This window comes from Hyperolius riggenbachi, chromosome 1 (genome assembly GCF_040937935.1).
Source record: "Hyperolius riggenbachi isolate aHypRig1 chromosome 1, aHypRig1.pri, whole genome shotgun sequence".
Lineage (NCBI taxonomy): Eukaryota > Metazoa > Chordata > Amphibia > Anura > Hyperoliidae > Hyperolius > Hyperolius riggenbachi.
In genome coordinates, this window is record NC_090646.1 from 336,461,923 (window position 1) to 336,478,555 (window position 16,633).

Consider the following 16,633-nt stretch of genomic DNA (forward strand, 5'->3'; position numbering starts at 1 on the left):
GATGTCCAGCCTTGTGGCCGAATCGCTGCGCCGGGTCCAAACCGAGGACGGAGAAGATTGGATCCGGGCTTCCCTCCAGTAGCCTTCCCCCCGGTCTCCTGTGGTTACTCTAACATCGCCGGTCCGTGCCCCCCCTGGATCTTTCCTGGCTGCTGCCGCCGATACCCTGCCTGGAGAGGAAGAAGCGGTTGCTGCTGGCCCTTCAGTCCCCGCCGGCGATTCGGAACCTCCTGCTCCGCCGCAGCTGAAGAGGGGACGGATTTCCGGGATGCGCCCAGCTGATGACGCACTTCCGGTCAAGCACTCCAGGAAGCCGAGACGGCTATACTCTCCTGCTGCGCAAGGCGGAAGCATAGGCGGTCTCTCTACTCTACCCTGGCCCAATGGGAGGAGCCAAGGGCCGGTATCGGCCGGCTCCCGACGGCGCCCTGGAGCAAAACCTGCGCAGGCCTCTTGCGGCTATGCTTTTAAAAGAGCGAGCGTTGAGCCGCAGAGTGCCCCAGGTGTGATGCCCCCTGACCTGCCGGTCCCACCTAGCAATGCCGAGCCAGATGTGGTGGTCCCTGTTCCTGACCCCGGCTTTGGTAAGAGCAATTTTTCTTGTCATCTCGAAAACATTGCATGTATTTTAGAAAGGGTTTTGGATTGTTTGGCCCTGCTGTTCTGCCCACACCTTCCCCAGCACCCTCCCAGGTTCCCCCAGTCACCCCTGCAAGTGTTTGGGTGCAGCCTGCTTCTCAGAAGCCACATCAGTCTCAGCCCACTATTAGATCTGGGATCCCCGAGCAGGTTTACAAGGAGGCTATGTGCTGCCCCATCTCTCCTTTGGGCTACCATTTAACTCCTGCGGTTAAAGATAAAATCTGGAAGGGAGAATACATTGATAAACTCTCCCTTCTCCCCTTTGCAAAATATTTCTCTAAAGAGAAAAAAGAGGGTGAGGATGAGCGCAAAAGGAGCGTACCGCGCTCTTTTAACAATTGGTTGCAGGCCTTTTCTATTTATGCGGGGGTTATGGGGGAAAAGAAGCCGGAGCTTTGCTCATCCCTTTTCCAACACCTGGACATTGTGTTTGAGGCTTACAGAAATTTTGGGGGTTTTGGCTGGCTGAACTATGACGAGGGTTTTAGACAGAAGCTATCTGTTTACCCTGACTTAAAATGGGGCCTGAAAGACATGAGCCTTTGTTAATGTTAACCCTGCCACATAAAACTCAATCACAAAAAAACAGTCGCATGTCTCAATGAAGTACAGGATCTTCTCAAAAAATTAGCATATTGTGATAAAGTTCATTTTTTTCTGTAATGTACTGATAAACATTAGACTTTCCTATATTTTAGATTCAAATACACACAACTGAAGTAGTTCAAGCCTTTTATTGTTTTAATATTGATGATTTTGGCATACAGCTCATGAAAACCCAAAATTCCTATCTCAAAAAATTAGCATATTTCATCCGACCAATAAAAGAAAAGTGTTTTTAAAACAAAAAAAAGTCAACCTTCAAATAATTATGTTCAGTTATGCACTCAATACTTGTTTGGGAATCCTTTTGCAGAAATGACTGCTTCAATGCGGCGTGGCATGGAGGCAATCAGCCTGTGGCACTGCTCAGGTTTTATGGAGGCCCAAGATGCTTCGATAGCGGCCTTAAGCTCATCCAGAGTGTTGGGTCTTGCGTCTCTCAACTTTCTCTTCACAATATCCCACAGATTCTCTATGGGGTTCAGGTCAGGAGAGTTGGCAGGCCAATTGAGCACAGTAATACCATGGTCAGTAAACCATTTACCAGTGGTTTTGGCACTGTGAGTAGGTGCCAGGTCGTGCTGAAAAATGAAATAATCTCCATAAAGCTTTTCAGCAGATGGAAGCATGAACCCACATTTGAACCAGAAACAGCGGCAGAAGCGCCTGACCTGGGCTACAGAGAAGCAGCACTGGACTGTTGCTCAGTGGTCCAAAGTACTTTTTTCGGATGAAAGCAACTTTTACATGTCATTTGGAAATCAAGGTGCCAGAGTCTGGAGGAAGACTGGGGAGAGGGAAAAGCCAAAATGTCTGAAGTCCAGTGTCAAGTACCCACAGTCAGTGATGGTCTGGGGTGCCATGAACAGCTCATGAAAACCCAAAATTCCCTTCTCAAAAAATTTGCATATTTCATCCGACCAATAAAAGAAAAGTGTTTTTAAAACAAAAAAAAAGTCAACCTTCAAATAATTATGTTCAGTTATGCACTCAATACTTGTTTGGGAATCCTTTTGCAGAAATGACTGCTTCAATGCGGCGTGGCATGGAGGCAATCAGCCTGTGGCACTGCTTAGGTGTTGTGGAGGCCCAAGATGCTTCGATAGCGGCCTTAAGCTCATCCAGAGTGTTGGGTCTTGCATCTCTCAACTTTCTCTTCACAATATCCCACAGATTCTCTATGGGGTTCAGGTCAGGAGAGTTGGCAGGCCAATTGAGAACAGTAATACCATGGTCAGTAAACCATTTACCAGTGGTTTTGGCACTGTGAGCAGGACGCAGGTCGTGCTGAAAAATGAAATCTTCATCTCCATGAAGCTTTTCAGCAGATGGAAGCATGAAGTGCTCCAAAATCTCCTGATAGCTAGCTGCATTGACCCTGCCCTTGATAAAACACAGTGGACCAACACCAGCAGCTGACATGGCACCCCAGACCATCACTGACTGTGGGTACTTGACACTGGACTTCAGACATTTTGGCTTTTCCCTCTCCCCAGTCTTCCTCCAGACTCTGGCACCTTGATTTCCAAATGACATGTAAAAGTTGCTTTCATCCGAAAAAAGTACTTTGGACCACTGAGCAACAGTCCAGTGCTGCTTCTCTGTAGCCCAGGTCAGGCGCTTCTGCCGCTGTTTCTGGTTCAAATGTGGGTTCATGCTTCCATCTGCTGAAAAGCTTTATGGAGATTATTTCATTTTTCAGCACGACCTGGCACCTGCTCACAGTGCCAAAACCACTGGTAAATGGTTTACTGACCATGGTATTACTGTGCTCAATTGGCCTGCCAACTCTCCTGACCTGAACCCCATAGAGAATCTGTGGGATATTGTGAAGAGAAAGTTGAGAGACGCAAGACCCAACACTCTGGATGAGCTTAAAGCCGCTATCGAAGCATCTTGGGCCTCCATAACACCTGAGCAGTGCCACAGGCTGATTGCCTCCATGCCACGCCGCATTGAAGCAGTCATTTCTGCACTTCTTACACTTCTTTTATTGGTCGGATGAAATATGCTAATTTTTTGAGATAGGAATTTTGGGTTTTCATGAGCTGTATGCCAAAATCATCAATATTAAAACAATAAAAGGCTTGAACTACTTCAGTTGTGTGTATTTGAATTTAAAATATATGAAAGTCTAATGTTTATCAGTACATTACAGAAAATAATGAACTTTATCACAATATGCTAATTTTTTGAGAAGATCCTGTACTGGTACCTACCAAAAAGGTACCTGCTTTTTATTTAATGAGTCCCAATGCTGTTTCGCAGCAAACTGCAAATACAAGCATGAGTGTGCTTTTTGCGGTGGTAATCATCCTGTGCTGCGTTGCTTTAAGAAGCTACAACAACAGCCTCAAGCTCAGCAGAAAGAGCCATTTACTAAAGTACCAGACACCAGTGATTTGGGCAAGGGTGCTCCCTTGGTTAGAAGCCTACCCAAATATTACGAACCGCAGGTTGCTAAGTGAAGGTTTTACTAATGGTTTCCCTATCCCTCCTTTTTCTGGTTTAGGTTTGTGGTGGGCGGACAATTTTTTTACAAAAGTTTTATTGATAGAGGTTAAGTTAGTCAGTACAGGTATGCAATTTTGGCATAGATAAAACAGTAGTAGTATGTGTACAAAAGAGTATCGGTAAAGTTATTAACAGACAACTGTATTGTGAGTTTACAAAAGCATATATGGTAACATAAGCTGTATTAATATTTAACCTATTAAACATGAAAGTGAAAAATGAAAATTGAGCACGTCCCATCGAATGCATTGTCGAATGGATATTTTAAGCATCTGTAAACATTTTAGAAACGGACCAGTCATCCCAGTGATAATGAAATTTGGGCAAGGTATGGTGTAATGTATGATAAATGAGGTCCATAGTCCTAATATCTTCAACTCTAGATATGACTTGGTTAAATGGGGTATCAGACCCTTTCCAATTTCTGGCTACCATCCAGAGAACTGAGCAGATAAATACATTGTACACTCTTTTCCATTTGCGGGGGATTTCAGAGTTAGGGGCAAAAAGTAAAGCTTGAGAAGGTGTTAACGTGATCTCTTTTTCTATAAGGGATCGCAGTCCAGTCCTGAGTTTATCCCATACAACCATGATTACGGGGCAATTCCAAGATATGTGCAGTATGGAACCTTCTGCTTGGCATCCCCGAAAGCAGAGTGGGGAGATGGATGGAAAGATTTTATTAAGCTTAAGTGGGGTCTTGTACCACCTAGTGGCAACTTTCAGAGCAGTGTCTTTGATTGCTTGAGTTTTAGTGGCTATTTGGAGATTCTCCCAAATTTTTACCCAGTCGTGGGGTTCAAGTGTGGTTTGGAGTTCTGTTTCCCACTCTAGCATATATTTGGTTTTGGTGTCTATATTGTGAGTAATTAGATGGGAATAAATCCGGGAGATAACTCCCGCAGGCTGAGTGTGAGTAAGGAACAAACTTTCATAGAAGGTGCGGTTTGTGAGACCTTCAGGACTGGAGGCTTGGGTAAAGAAATGACGTATTTGTGTGTACGTGAAATATTGGGACCATGGTAGCTCTTTCGTAAACCTCAACATTTCAAAGGAAACAAATTTACCCCCGATCCAGAATCGGTTTGAATAAGTGATTCCATTGTTGATCCACCAAGAAAAAGAGGAACTATCTCTAAATGCAGGAGCAAATTTGGGGTGTCCAATGAGGGATAATCTAGGAGGTTTGGGTGAGCATAGTTTAAATTTGTACCTGTAGGTGTACCAGAGCGCAAGGTTTTCGTGCACTATGAGATTTTTGCTTTTAAATTCTTTCAGGTGAGAGATCTCCAGATATGGGATAGAGGTGATATTAAAAGGTAATATTGATTCTTTTTCAAAATTCACCCAGAGATTTGTGGATTGGTCATCAAACCAGGAGAGGGATTGTGCAAATCTAGTGGAGAGTAGGTATAACCATAGATTTGGTGCTCCTACCCCTCCATCTGAAGTTTTACGGTATAGGTAAATGTTCTTGAAGCGGGCTGGTTTACCTGTCCAAATGTATTTATTGATCAGCTTCTGGAACTTGTTTATAAGAGTGCGACCAGGATTTAAAGGTAAGGCTCTCATTAAATATAGTAACCTGGGTAGGATGACCATTTTGATGGCAGTGATTTTACCTAACCATGGTATTTTATACGAATTCCAGTCGTTGAGGGTATTCTGCACAGATCTGTATAATGGCAAATAGTTTGCATTAACCAGGCGGGTATAGTCAGAAGTGAGCTTAATGCCCAGATATGACAACTCAGTGGACACCCATTTAAATTCAAAGTTGGCCTGATAGAGTTTGATTACTTTAGGGGGGAGATTCACTGCCATTGCTTGCGATTTGTGCACATTTACCTCAAGGCCTGATATTCTGCCAAAATGTTCCAACAGTTGGAAAAGTGTTGGCATAGAGGTGATAGGTTGTGTTAAAAATAACAGAGCGTCATCTGCGTAAAAAATTGCTTTATGTTCTTGATTAGCATGGAGATAACCTTTAATGTCAGAGTTGTTCTGGATGGCAAGTGATAATGGCTCTATAGCCAATGAAAATAAGAGGGGGGAAAGAGGGCAGCCTTGCCTGGTCCCTCGCTTAATTGATAGCGGTGTAGATAAAATTCCTGGAATCCTTAGTTTAGCTTGTGGGTTGTTGTAAAGAGCTAAGATTGCGTTGACAAACGGGCCTTGGATACCCATATGGGAGATAACTTTATGTAAAAAGGGCCATGTCACCGAGTCGAATGCTTTGCGTAAGTCTAAACTTAACATTAAAAATCTCTCATCTGAAAGCTTAGCGTCTTGTAGGATATTACAAGCCAATCTAGTGTTATCAATAGTTTGACGTTGGGGTATAAATCCTGATTGTTGAGGCGAGACTAGAGATGGGGCTACTAAAGCTAAACGATCAGCCATTATTTTGGAGAAAATTTTAGAGTCATTGTTAATTAGGGAGATTGGGCGGAAATTTTGTGGTTGGGTATGATCAAGGTGAGGTTTGGGAATTAGTGATACAAAAGCTTGAGTGAGTTCAGGAGGGAATTGGGTGCCCTGGAGAGCGGCATTATACAGAATTTTAAGTTGGGGGATAAGTATCTTATCAAACGTTTTATAATATAGACCAGAGAAACCGTCTGGGCCTGGTGCTTTGGATTGTTTGAGTGCGGAAATAGCCTTAGAAATTTCAAGGGTGGTAATTGGCTGGTTGAGACCATCAGACTGTTCAGCGGTAAGTCTGGGGATAGGTAGGGAGGCTAGCCAGTCTTCTATTTCATTGGGTTGGCATTTTGAAGAAAAGTCAAATAATTTCTTATAATAGTCTTCAAAGAGTTTCATTACCTGGGCTGGTCTAGATTCAATATTACCATGTCTGTTTTGAAGTTTATATATATGGGGAGCTTTCTGGAATTTTTGGAGCTTTCTAGCGAACATGGTGCTAGCTGAGTTGCCATATAGTAGAAATTTAGCCCTGGTGAATTTTAGAGCTTTCTCAGTTTTTTCAGATAGTAAATCGTTTAAGTGTTGGCGCTTCTCTCTAATGGTAGTTAAGATATCTCTGTCGTGTGAGGTAGAGTGGGATTTATATAGTGCAGAGAGTTCAGAGGTCAAACGAATAATCGTCGTAAGTCTGGATCTCTTACGTTGAGAGGCCAGTTGAATAATTTTTCCTCTGATAACGGCCTTATGACAGGCCCAGAGAGTGCCTATGGAAACTTCTCCATTGTTATTCATGATAAAAAATTCCTCAAGTGCTTGATATAGATCACTCACTATTTCAGCATCTTGGAGAAGGAGATCGTTAAGTCTCCAATTCTCGATCGAGAACGGTGCTCCCAAATTCCTCAAGGTACCACTAACAATCTGATGGTCGGACCATACACAGGGGTGAATCTCTGAGGCAGAGGCATTAGCTAAGAGTATAGGAGAAAGCATTATGTAGTCTAATCTAGCGTAGGTGTTTTGAGGATTGGAATAATATGTATAGGATTTATCTCCCATGTTAAAGGCTCTCCATAAATCAGTTAGCTGAGAGGAGCGTAAAGCAGTGCTTAAAGATTTGGGAAAAGTTCTGCTGCTCTCTGCAAGTCTGCTCCTGTCAGCTAATGGATTACTAACAGCATTAAGGTCCCCAGCAAATATTAGATGAGGAGAGTGAAAAGCCTCCAGGTGTTGGAATAGCTCTCTGTAAAAAGTAGCTTGGTTCTTATGCGGTGCATATACATTACATATAGTAATATCTTTTCCTCCTAGAACCCCTTTCAATATTAGGAACCTGCTTTCTGGATCCTTATAAACCTTGCTACAATCAAACATCACTGAATTTTTAAAAAAGATGGCAACACCACGGGTTTTATTTTGATAAGCAGTGAAATAGGCCTTAGTATATGATTTATCAAAGTAGGAGGGGCAGTGGTCTTTCATAAAATGTGTTTCTTGAAGGAGTAAGATGTCTGCTTGTAGTTGCTTATATTGCTTAAATGCCTTCCTCCTTTTTGTTGGTGAGTTTAGGCCTTGCACATTATGTGTGAGGATTGTTAGGGTCATTTAATCATAATATTATTTATTGGCATAAGGTAGCTGGAGTAGTGGTGGTGCCATCTTGTGGATCTTATCAGAGTTGAATTGAAGAAATACATGGGAATAACAGGCGAGATTATGTTATAAGAAGATGATACTCTAGGACATAGGTTCTCAAAGTGGGTGCCGCGGCGCCCTAGTGCGCCGCGGGCAGTTTGCAGGGGTGCCGCGGCAGGGTGTCCTTGCGTGCTGGAATCACAGCTACGCCTGTGTCCCTTTGTGGAGCTGATTGTTTTTTTATGAATGGCCAGCGTAGCCACGTGTGTGAGAGTCTTGTGTGTGTGAGCTGTGCCGCCCCTCGCTCTCAGAGATCTCTGATTGGACGGCACGTCATCAGTGGGGGATGCTCCGGAGATCACAGCCGCGCTGATCAAAGCAGAGACTCTTCACTCCCGGACTTCTGGCTATCGTCTGTCCCCAGCAAAGAGCGCAGAAAAGTAAGGTTTCCTACTGCTTCCTGGTTGGGGAAGAGGGTCGGGGGGTTGGGTGTGCTGGGCTAGCATGTCTAAGATGCCCAAATATTTGTCTGATATTGCCTGGTTGGTGAAGGAGGTTTTGGTGATGCATGTTTACCTGGGGAGTGGGTTGGGGGAGGCCACGTGGGGGGGGGGGGGGGGGTAGAGTGGTATGCTGCCAGCCAGGTTGCATTTTGTGGGGGTTATGTGCTGCCAGCCAGATTACATTTTGTGGGGGTATCTGCCGCCAGCCAGATTGCATTTTGTGGGGGTTATGTGCCGCCAGCCAGATTGCATTTTGTGGGGGTTATGTGCCGCCAGCCAGATTGCATTTTGTGGGGGTTATGTGCCGCCAGCCAGATTGCATTTTGTGGGGGTTATGTGCCGCCAGCCAGATTGCATTTTGTGGGGGTTATGTGCCGCCAGCCAGATTGCATTTTGTGGGGGTTATGTGCCGCCAGCCAGATTGCATTTTGTGGGGGTATCTGCCGCCATTTAACTACTTGATGAATTATCATGAGGCATGTAACTACTTGATTATTTTATCTAAAATGTATCTGGTCAGACCTAATCTCTGTGAATAACACCGCTACTTATTTTGTGTTTTTTTTTTTTTTTTTTTTTAAAGGGAACCTTAACCGGCGAGGGAAAAAAAAAATCACTTACCTGGGGGCTTTCCCAAGCCTCCTGCAGCCGTCCGGTGCCCGCGCCGGTCCTTCGGTGCCCTCCGGTCTCCCTCCGCCGCTAAGTTTCGTTTTGGGACGACTGCCAGTCGTCCTCGGGCCTCTTCCGCATTCCTCGTCGTAAACTGCAGTAAAGCGCGTCCGCATGACGCCAAACGTGTCATGTGCATGACGCCAAACGCGTCATGCGGACGCGCTTTACTGCAGTTTACGACTAGGAATGCGGAAGTGGCCCGAGGACGACTGGCAGTCGTCCGAAAACGAAACTTAGCGGCGGAGGGAGACCGGAGGGCACCGAAGGACCGGCGCGGGCACCGGACGGCTGCAGGAGGCTTGGCAAAGCCCCCAGGTAAGTGATTTTTTTTTCCCCGCCGGTTAAGGTTCCCTTTAAGTCTGCCCATTATTATTATTATTATTATTTAGTATTTATACAGCGCCGACATATTACGCAGTGCTGTACAGTGTATATATATATATATATATATATATATATATATATATATATATATATATTGTCTTGTCACTAACTGTCCCTCAAAGGAGCTCACAATCTAATCCCTACCATTGGCATGACCACGCCGTTGTTCCAGTGCGTGGTGACACTCATTTATTTTTGCTGCGGCGCGCTGAACCTTCCTTGGTGGGCCCTTAGTGTCCCAGTCCGACCCTGCCAGCATGTGATGATATCGGGGGGGGGGGGGGGGGGGGGGTAGGGAGTTGCTTGATGTTTGGCTCCATACATGGTGTTTACTTGGGGGGGGGAGCATTTGGGGTTGAGTCTGCTTGCTCTTTGGCCACACAAATTGGGCTTGATTCATCAAGCGGCGTCATATAGCATTACACGCGGTGCTTAAAGGGAAGATCCGCGCTGCCCAAAAAAACCAAACTGCACTTACCTGGGGCTTCTTCCAGCTCCTGGCAGTCGATCGGTGCCCTCGCCGCAGCTCCTCTCACTCCCGGTGTCCAGCGGTGAAGAAGCTGACCTCGCCAGGTCGGCTTCCGGGTCGGCTTCCTCGGCTTCCAGGGCGCGGGTCACGTGGGGTACGTGATGTCATCGGGTCTCTACTGCGCAGGCGCAGGAGTTCTGCGCCTGCGCAGTAGAGACCTGATGACGTCATGTACCCCACGTGACCCGCGCCCTGGAGCGCACAGGAAGCCGACCCGGAAGCCGAGGGCACCGATCAACTGCCAGGAGCTGGAAGAAGCCCCAGGTAAGTGCAGTTTTTTTTTTTTTGGGCAGCGCGGATCTTCCCTTTAAACTTGCACACACTGTGTTACCTGTGTGTTACCTGTAGGGCTGCTCTGAGGCCTCACACGCAGGCTCAGACAGGCCCGGCGGGAGCTCGGGTTTTTGCCTGGTAGGCCTCTTGCCCCTGGGGGCCCCAGTGCTGAAAAGGAGGGGGCACAGCGCAGGAAGGGGGGAAGTGGACACAGAGTGGCGGGGAGGGGGGGAAGCCTCCCCCCTCTTCCTCACCTAGGGCCCGCTCCTTCCACGCTCTCCCCACCAGAATTGCAGCTAGCCAGCGGCAGCAGCGGGGAACAGCTTACCGAGAGATCGATAGCTCTGCGTGCCGCTGCTGGTCTGGTCTTCTGCACTGACACAATCCAATCACACTCTCACTGTACTTCCTGTGAGAGAGTGATTGGACAGTGCAGTGCAGAAGACCAGACCAGCAGCGGCACGCGAGATGGTATGATTCTCAGTAAGTGATTCCCGCTCGCTGCTGCTGCTGGGTGCAATTATAGAGGGGGGAGCGCGGAAGGGAGGGCCCTAGGTGAGGGGGTGGGGCTTCCCAGGGTGGGGCTTCCCACCGCTCTGTGCCCACTGCCCCCCTTCCAGGCTGGGGGCACTTATAGACCTGCCTACCTAACTGGGGACGACACTTGTAGACCTGCCTACCTAAACTGGGGACATCTATAGACCTGCCTACCTAAACTGGGGACACGTATAGACCTGCCTACCTAAACTGGGAACACGTATAGACCTGCCTACCTAAACTGGGGACACCTATAGACCTGCCTACCTAAACTGGGAACACGTATAGACCTGCCTACCTAAACTGGGGACACCTATAGACCTGGCTACCTAAACTGGGGACATCTATCGACCTGCCCGTCAGGCCCTCTCTTTTTTGGGAAATCTGCTGACCATCTGAATGCATTTTGTGGGGAAATATACTACACATGACCTCACTCCAGCGCTGTCACCAGCCATCCGGCCTGCACCTGCCAGAGAGCCTCCATCCGGCCTGCACCTGCCAGAGAGCCTCCATCTGGCCTGCACCTGCCAGAGAGCCTCCATCCGGCCTGCACCTGCCAGAGGGCCTCCATCCGGCCTGCACCTGCCAGAGGGCCTCCATCAGGCCTGCACAAGCCAGAGGGCCTCCATCAGGCCTGCACAAGCCAGAGGGCCTCCATCAGGCCTGCACAAGCCAGAGGGCCTCCATCAGGCCTGCACAAGCCAGAGGGCCTCCATCAGGCCTGCACAAGCCAGAGGGCCTCCATCAGGCCTGCACAAGCCAGAGGGCCTCCATCAGGCCTGCACAAGCCAGAGGGCCTCCATCAGGCCTGCACAAGCCAGAGGGCCTCCATCAGGCCTGCACAAGCCAGAGGGCCTCCATCAGGCCTGCACAAGCCAGAGGGCCTCCATCAGGCCTGCACAAGCCAGAGGGCCTCCATCAGGCCTGCACAAGCCAGAGGGCCTCCATCAGGCCTGCACAAGCCAGAGGGCCTCCATCAGGCCTGCACAAGCCAGAGGGCCTCCATCAGGCCTGCACAAGCCAGAGGGCCTCCATCAGGCCTGCACAAGCCAGAGGGCCTCCATCAGGCCTGCACAAGCCAGAGGGCCTCCATCAGGCCTGCACAAGCCAGAGGGCCTCCATCAGGCCTGCACAAGCCAGAGGGCCTCCATCAGGCCTGCACAAGCCAGAGGGCCTCCATCAGGCCTGCACAAGCCAGAGGGCCTCCATCAGGCCTGCACAAGCCAGAGGGCCTCCATCAGGCCTGCACAAGCCAGAGGGCCTCCATCAGGCCTGCACAAGCCAGAGGGCCTCCATCCGGCCTGCACCTGCCAGAGAGCCTCCATCCGGCCTGCACCTGCCAGAGAGCCTCCATCCGGCCTGCACCTGCCAGAGAGCCTCCATCCGGCCTGCACCTGCCAGAGAGCCTCCATCCGGCCTGCACCTGCCAGAGAGCCTCCATCCGGCCTGCACCTGCCAGAGAGCCTCCATCAGGCCTGCACAAGCCAGAGGGCCTCCATCAGGCCTGCACAAGCCAGAGGGCCTCCATCAGGCCTGCACAAGCCAGAGGGCCTCCATCAGGCCTGCACAAGCCAGAGAGCCTCCATCCGGCCTGCACCTGCCAGAGAGCCTCCATCCGGCCTGCACCTGCCAGAGAGCCTCCATCCGGCCTGCACCTGCCAGAGAGCCTCCATCCGGCCTGCACCTGCCAGAGAGCCTCCATCCGGCCTGCACCTGCCAGAGAGCCTCCATCCGGCCTGCACCTGCCAGAGAGCCTCCATCCGGCCTGCACCTGCCAGAGAGCCTCCATCAGGCCTGCACAAGCCAGAGGGCCTCCATCAGGCCTGCACAAGCCAGAGGGCCTCCATCAGGCCTGCACAAGCCAGAGGGCCTCCATCAGGCCTGCACAAGCCAGAGGGCCTCCATCAGGCCTGCACAAGCCAGAGGGCCTCTATCTGGCCTGCACAAACCAGAGAGCCTCCATCAGGCCTGCACCAGCCAGTGAGTCTCCATCCGGCATGCACAAGCCAGAGGGCCTCCATCTGGCTTGCACAAGGTGGTCATGGGCTACTTGGAGAGGGAGTGTTTCCTCATTAAAGGAGGTAATTTCCTCAACATATTATTGATGCTACATGTGGCTTATAATATGTCTTCAAGTTCAATGTATACAATTTGGCAACATTTGATGTGTAATATGGCTACTATTGTTCATACCCAGACCCACAAGAATATTTTTGCTTATCCTTTTGCAGATTTCTCACGCATTGCAACGTCAAGACAAGAAACACAATTATACAAAATCAAAAACTGTGCTTAAAAATGGAAAGGTTTTTGAACTTCAATAGGAAACACGGGAATGGAGACAAAGATTGTGAACCACAGACTAGTGGTGGCAAAGGTGTGAAGAGACGTAAATGTCGGAAATATGACGACTCCTATCTAAACTTTGGTTTTACTTCAGTGGAGATCCATCAAGAAGAGCGTCCGCAGTGTGTAATATGTCTCAAAGTTTTGGCTCCAGAGTGCATGATTCCTAGTAAACTAAAACGTCACTTGGAAACAAATCATCCTAATGTGGCTAATAAATCTCCTGATTTTTTTGCAAGAAGATTAAGTGACATACAAGAACAAAAGAAAACATTTTTGAAACAAGCCTCAATACCAAAAAATGCCTTGCTAGCCTCATACAAGGTAGCATATTTAGTGGCAAAGTGTAAAAAGCCCCACACCATTGCAGAGGATCTGATTTTACCAGCTGCTATGGAGATGGTCACACTTATGGCTGGAGAATCTACAGGAAAACTGCTTTCCAAAATACCTTTATCCAACAGTACTGTTAGTCGGAGAATTGAATGCATGGCCGAAGATCTCAATGATCAAATTACTGAAAAAATGAAGGGAAAGGAATTTGGATTACAGCTTGATGAGGCAACTGACAGCCACAAAGATGCTCATTTGATCTGCTATGCAAGATTTATTGATGAAGACAAAATCATGGAAGACCTCCTGTTTTGTAAAAGTATTACGGCAGGTATAAAGGGACAAGACTTGTTCAATATTCTGGACAGTTTTATGAGTGACAACAACCTGGACTGGACAAAGTGTGTTGGAGTTTGCACGGATGGAGGTCGTTCTATGTCTGGCTGTTATGGAGGCTTACAGGCACTTGTAAGAAATAAAGCTCCTGATGCACTCTGGACCCACTGTGTTATCCACAGAGAAGCACTTGCCTCAAAGCAACTCAGTCCTCCACTTAACCTAGTAATGGAAAATGTCTTAAAAGTTGTAAATTACATTAAAACTCGACCACAGAAAGCACGTTTTTTTAAAAAAATGTGTGAGGATATGGGATCTGAGCATACATCCTTATTGTACTACTGTAGCTCACGATGGCTCTCTCGTGGCAATGTACTGTCTCGTGTTTTTGAATTGCGTCAAGAACTCTACTCCTATCTTGAAGAAGAAGATCATGAGTGTGGCAGACACTTCTTAGATACAGGTTTCTTGGCAAAATTAGCATACTTGTGTGATGTCTTCCAAAAATTGAATGTTTTAAATCTCTCCCTACAGGGAAAGAACACACACATTCTGAAACTTTCTGAGAAGATATCAGCATTTAAAAAAAAATTAATACTTTGGAGGAGGAAATTAGAAGAAAATGATTGGAAGGACTGTTTCCCATTGATGCATGATTTCATTACATCCAATGACCTATCCTTGGACCATGAACTGAAATGTGTTTTTGAATACCACCTCACACAGCTCAGTTACTGGTTTGAAAAATACTTCCCAGAAGATTGTAATAAATATGCATGGGTCCAAGACCCATTTCGGAATGAGATTCCATCAGATTTTACTTCTGCCGAACAAGAAAGTTTCATTGAATTGTCCTGTGACATAAATTTAAAAGCCAAATTTTCTCACATGGACCTAACTGATTTTTGGATAACAATTGCTAATGAATATCCCCTACTGAGTGCGAAAGCCAAGCGCATTTTAATTCCATTTGCAACCTCATATCTATGCGAGGCTGGTTTTTCAGCAGTTGCTGTGATTAAGAGCAAGTATCGTTCAAAACTTGAAGTGGAAAAGGAAATGAGGCTGGCTGTATCAAATCTGATTCCAAGGTTTGAAAAGTTGTGCAGTGCCCAACAGGCTCATACTTCTCATTAGGTAAACTAAAGTGGTTTGTTAACATGTCTACCTCTCTGTCCGACACCCCTTGTTAACATTGTATGCTTTCTATTTATTGTCTAGTGCTGTGTAATAGTAATATGTCCGCACCTATAAATACAATAAATACAATAATTTTACCAAATCGAATTATGTGCAATTTTTATATGTATACTTTTCAAGCCACTGTAACTTATACTAGAACAAATACTAACTGGTGTTGTGTCATAACAGCATTTCGGTATTTGGTTTTGTCAAGGGGTGCCTTGAAAAAATTTCAAAGTCACCAAGGGTGCCCTCACCTGGAAAAGTTTGAGAACCACTGCTCTAGGACAATTTACAATGAGGACGTGCATCAATAAACTGATAATTAGACAAATGTTTAACATTTTAACTCTATCCACTAAACGGTAAGATAAAAAGCTCAAGACATGCAGATGGGATCTCAATAGGGATACCGTATGAAGTGGTAACTCAAAACTGAAATAGTTTTCCAAGTCCAATTTCAACCTTATGGAAAAAATGGTCCTGAAATACAACGACTGGAAGAGCAGTCCCACAGTCGAGGGGGGAACAGCAAAGCTCGGGAGCAAAGCTCGGAAGTTTAGCCTTTAGAAGCGATGAAGTGCAACAGTATAACGGTTAACCTGTAAAATTGGACCGGAAATCGGGGCCAAAAGTTCGCAAGCAATAAGGTGAGCAGTATGCGTATAGGCGATCTTCAGGTGAGGATTGGCATGGTAGTGCAAGAACTGTAAAGAAAGTTAGTTCCTTATGAGGAAAAAAAAAAAAAAAGGTATACCTTCACCCCTCTTCTTGCGTCTGAGAACCTGAGGCCTGAGGAGATTTGCCTCTTGCTTGTGTTTTCTTAGAGGTCCAGATAGGTGATAACGGCCGGGAGGATTGCTTTTGAGGAGAGCTGGCAGTGGGTACTTGCAGGCCAAGCTTGCACAGGAGGCGTGAGCCATCCTCCGGGGAAATGGCAGCATGGTTGACTCCATTATGAATCACAAGAAGTTTAAAGGGAAAGCCCCAGCGATATTTAATTTGTGCTTTGTTGAGCGCAGCAGTAATTGCTTTCATCTTGCGCCTCTTCTCCAACGTTACGGGAGAGAGATCCTGATAGATTTGGATCTTGTGGCTTTCAAACGTAATATCTAATTTCTGGCGCGCTTTCTGTAGTATTTGCTCTTTAATCAGAAAGTCTTTTAAGCACATTATAATGTCTCTTGGAGGAGATTCAGGGGTCGGCTGAGGTCGCAGAGCTCTATGGACCCTGTCGCAAGTGAAGCTCTCGAGGGGCAGCTCAGGTAATAGGAGAGAAAAAATTTGACTTACAGTTGCTTGAAGCTCCTGATAGGTTTCAGGTAGGCCCCTGATGCGCAAGTTGTTGCGACGGGTTCTGTTATCAAAGTCCTCGGATTGGGATTGCAATGCCCATACCGACTCTTTAAGGATGTTATGTTCTGCTTTTAAGGCTTTGTGCGCGGCCAGAAGTTCGTCGTGCTTCGTTTCTAAGACGTTGGTTCTATTTCCTAGTGCAGAAATCTCCTGCGTCAGAGAGGCCTCCATGCGCCGGAGCTCGGATTGGAATTTTCCTACCAGCTTGCCACACATTCGGTCGAGACTTTCCTCCAGGTCTGATCTGGAAAGGCCTCTTTCCCTCTCCGGTTTAGATTGAGTCCAATCCGGACCTGACTCAGGTAGAGAATCCAGCGATGGTGCTGGGGAGCCGCGGCCATCTTGAGACATCGTGACA

The 16,633-nt window shown here is 47.1% G+C and overlaps 1 protein-coding gene across 1 annotated transcript; it reads left to right on the forward strand.

Moving 5' to 3' along the window:
* Window positions 1–13,020: 13,020 nt before the first annotated feature.
* Window positions 13,021–14,874, forward strand: LOC137518162 (zinc finger BED domain-containing protein 5-like). The gene has a single exon (XM_068235621.1). It carries the CDS (start codon window positions 13,021–13,023, stop codon window positions 14,872–14,874), a length of 1,854 nt encoding a protein of 617 aa, XP_068091722.1.
* The last annotated feature ends 1,759 nt before the right edge of the window (window positions 14,875–16,633 follow it).

Coding starts and splice junctions, on each gene's coding strand:
- LOC137518162 (XM_068235621.1), top strand. CDS start 13,021: ATGGAAAGGTTTTTGAACTTCAATAGGAAACACGGGAATGGAGACAAA.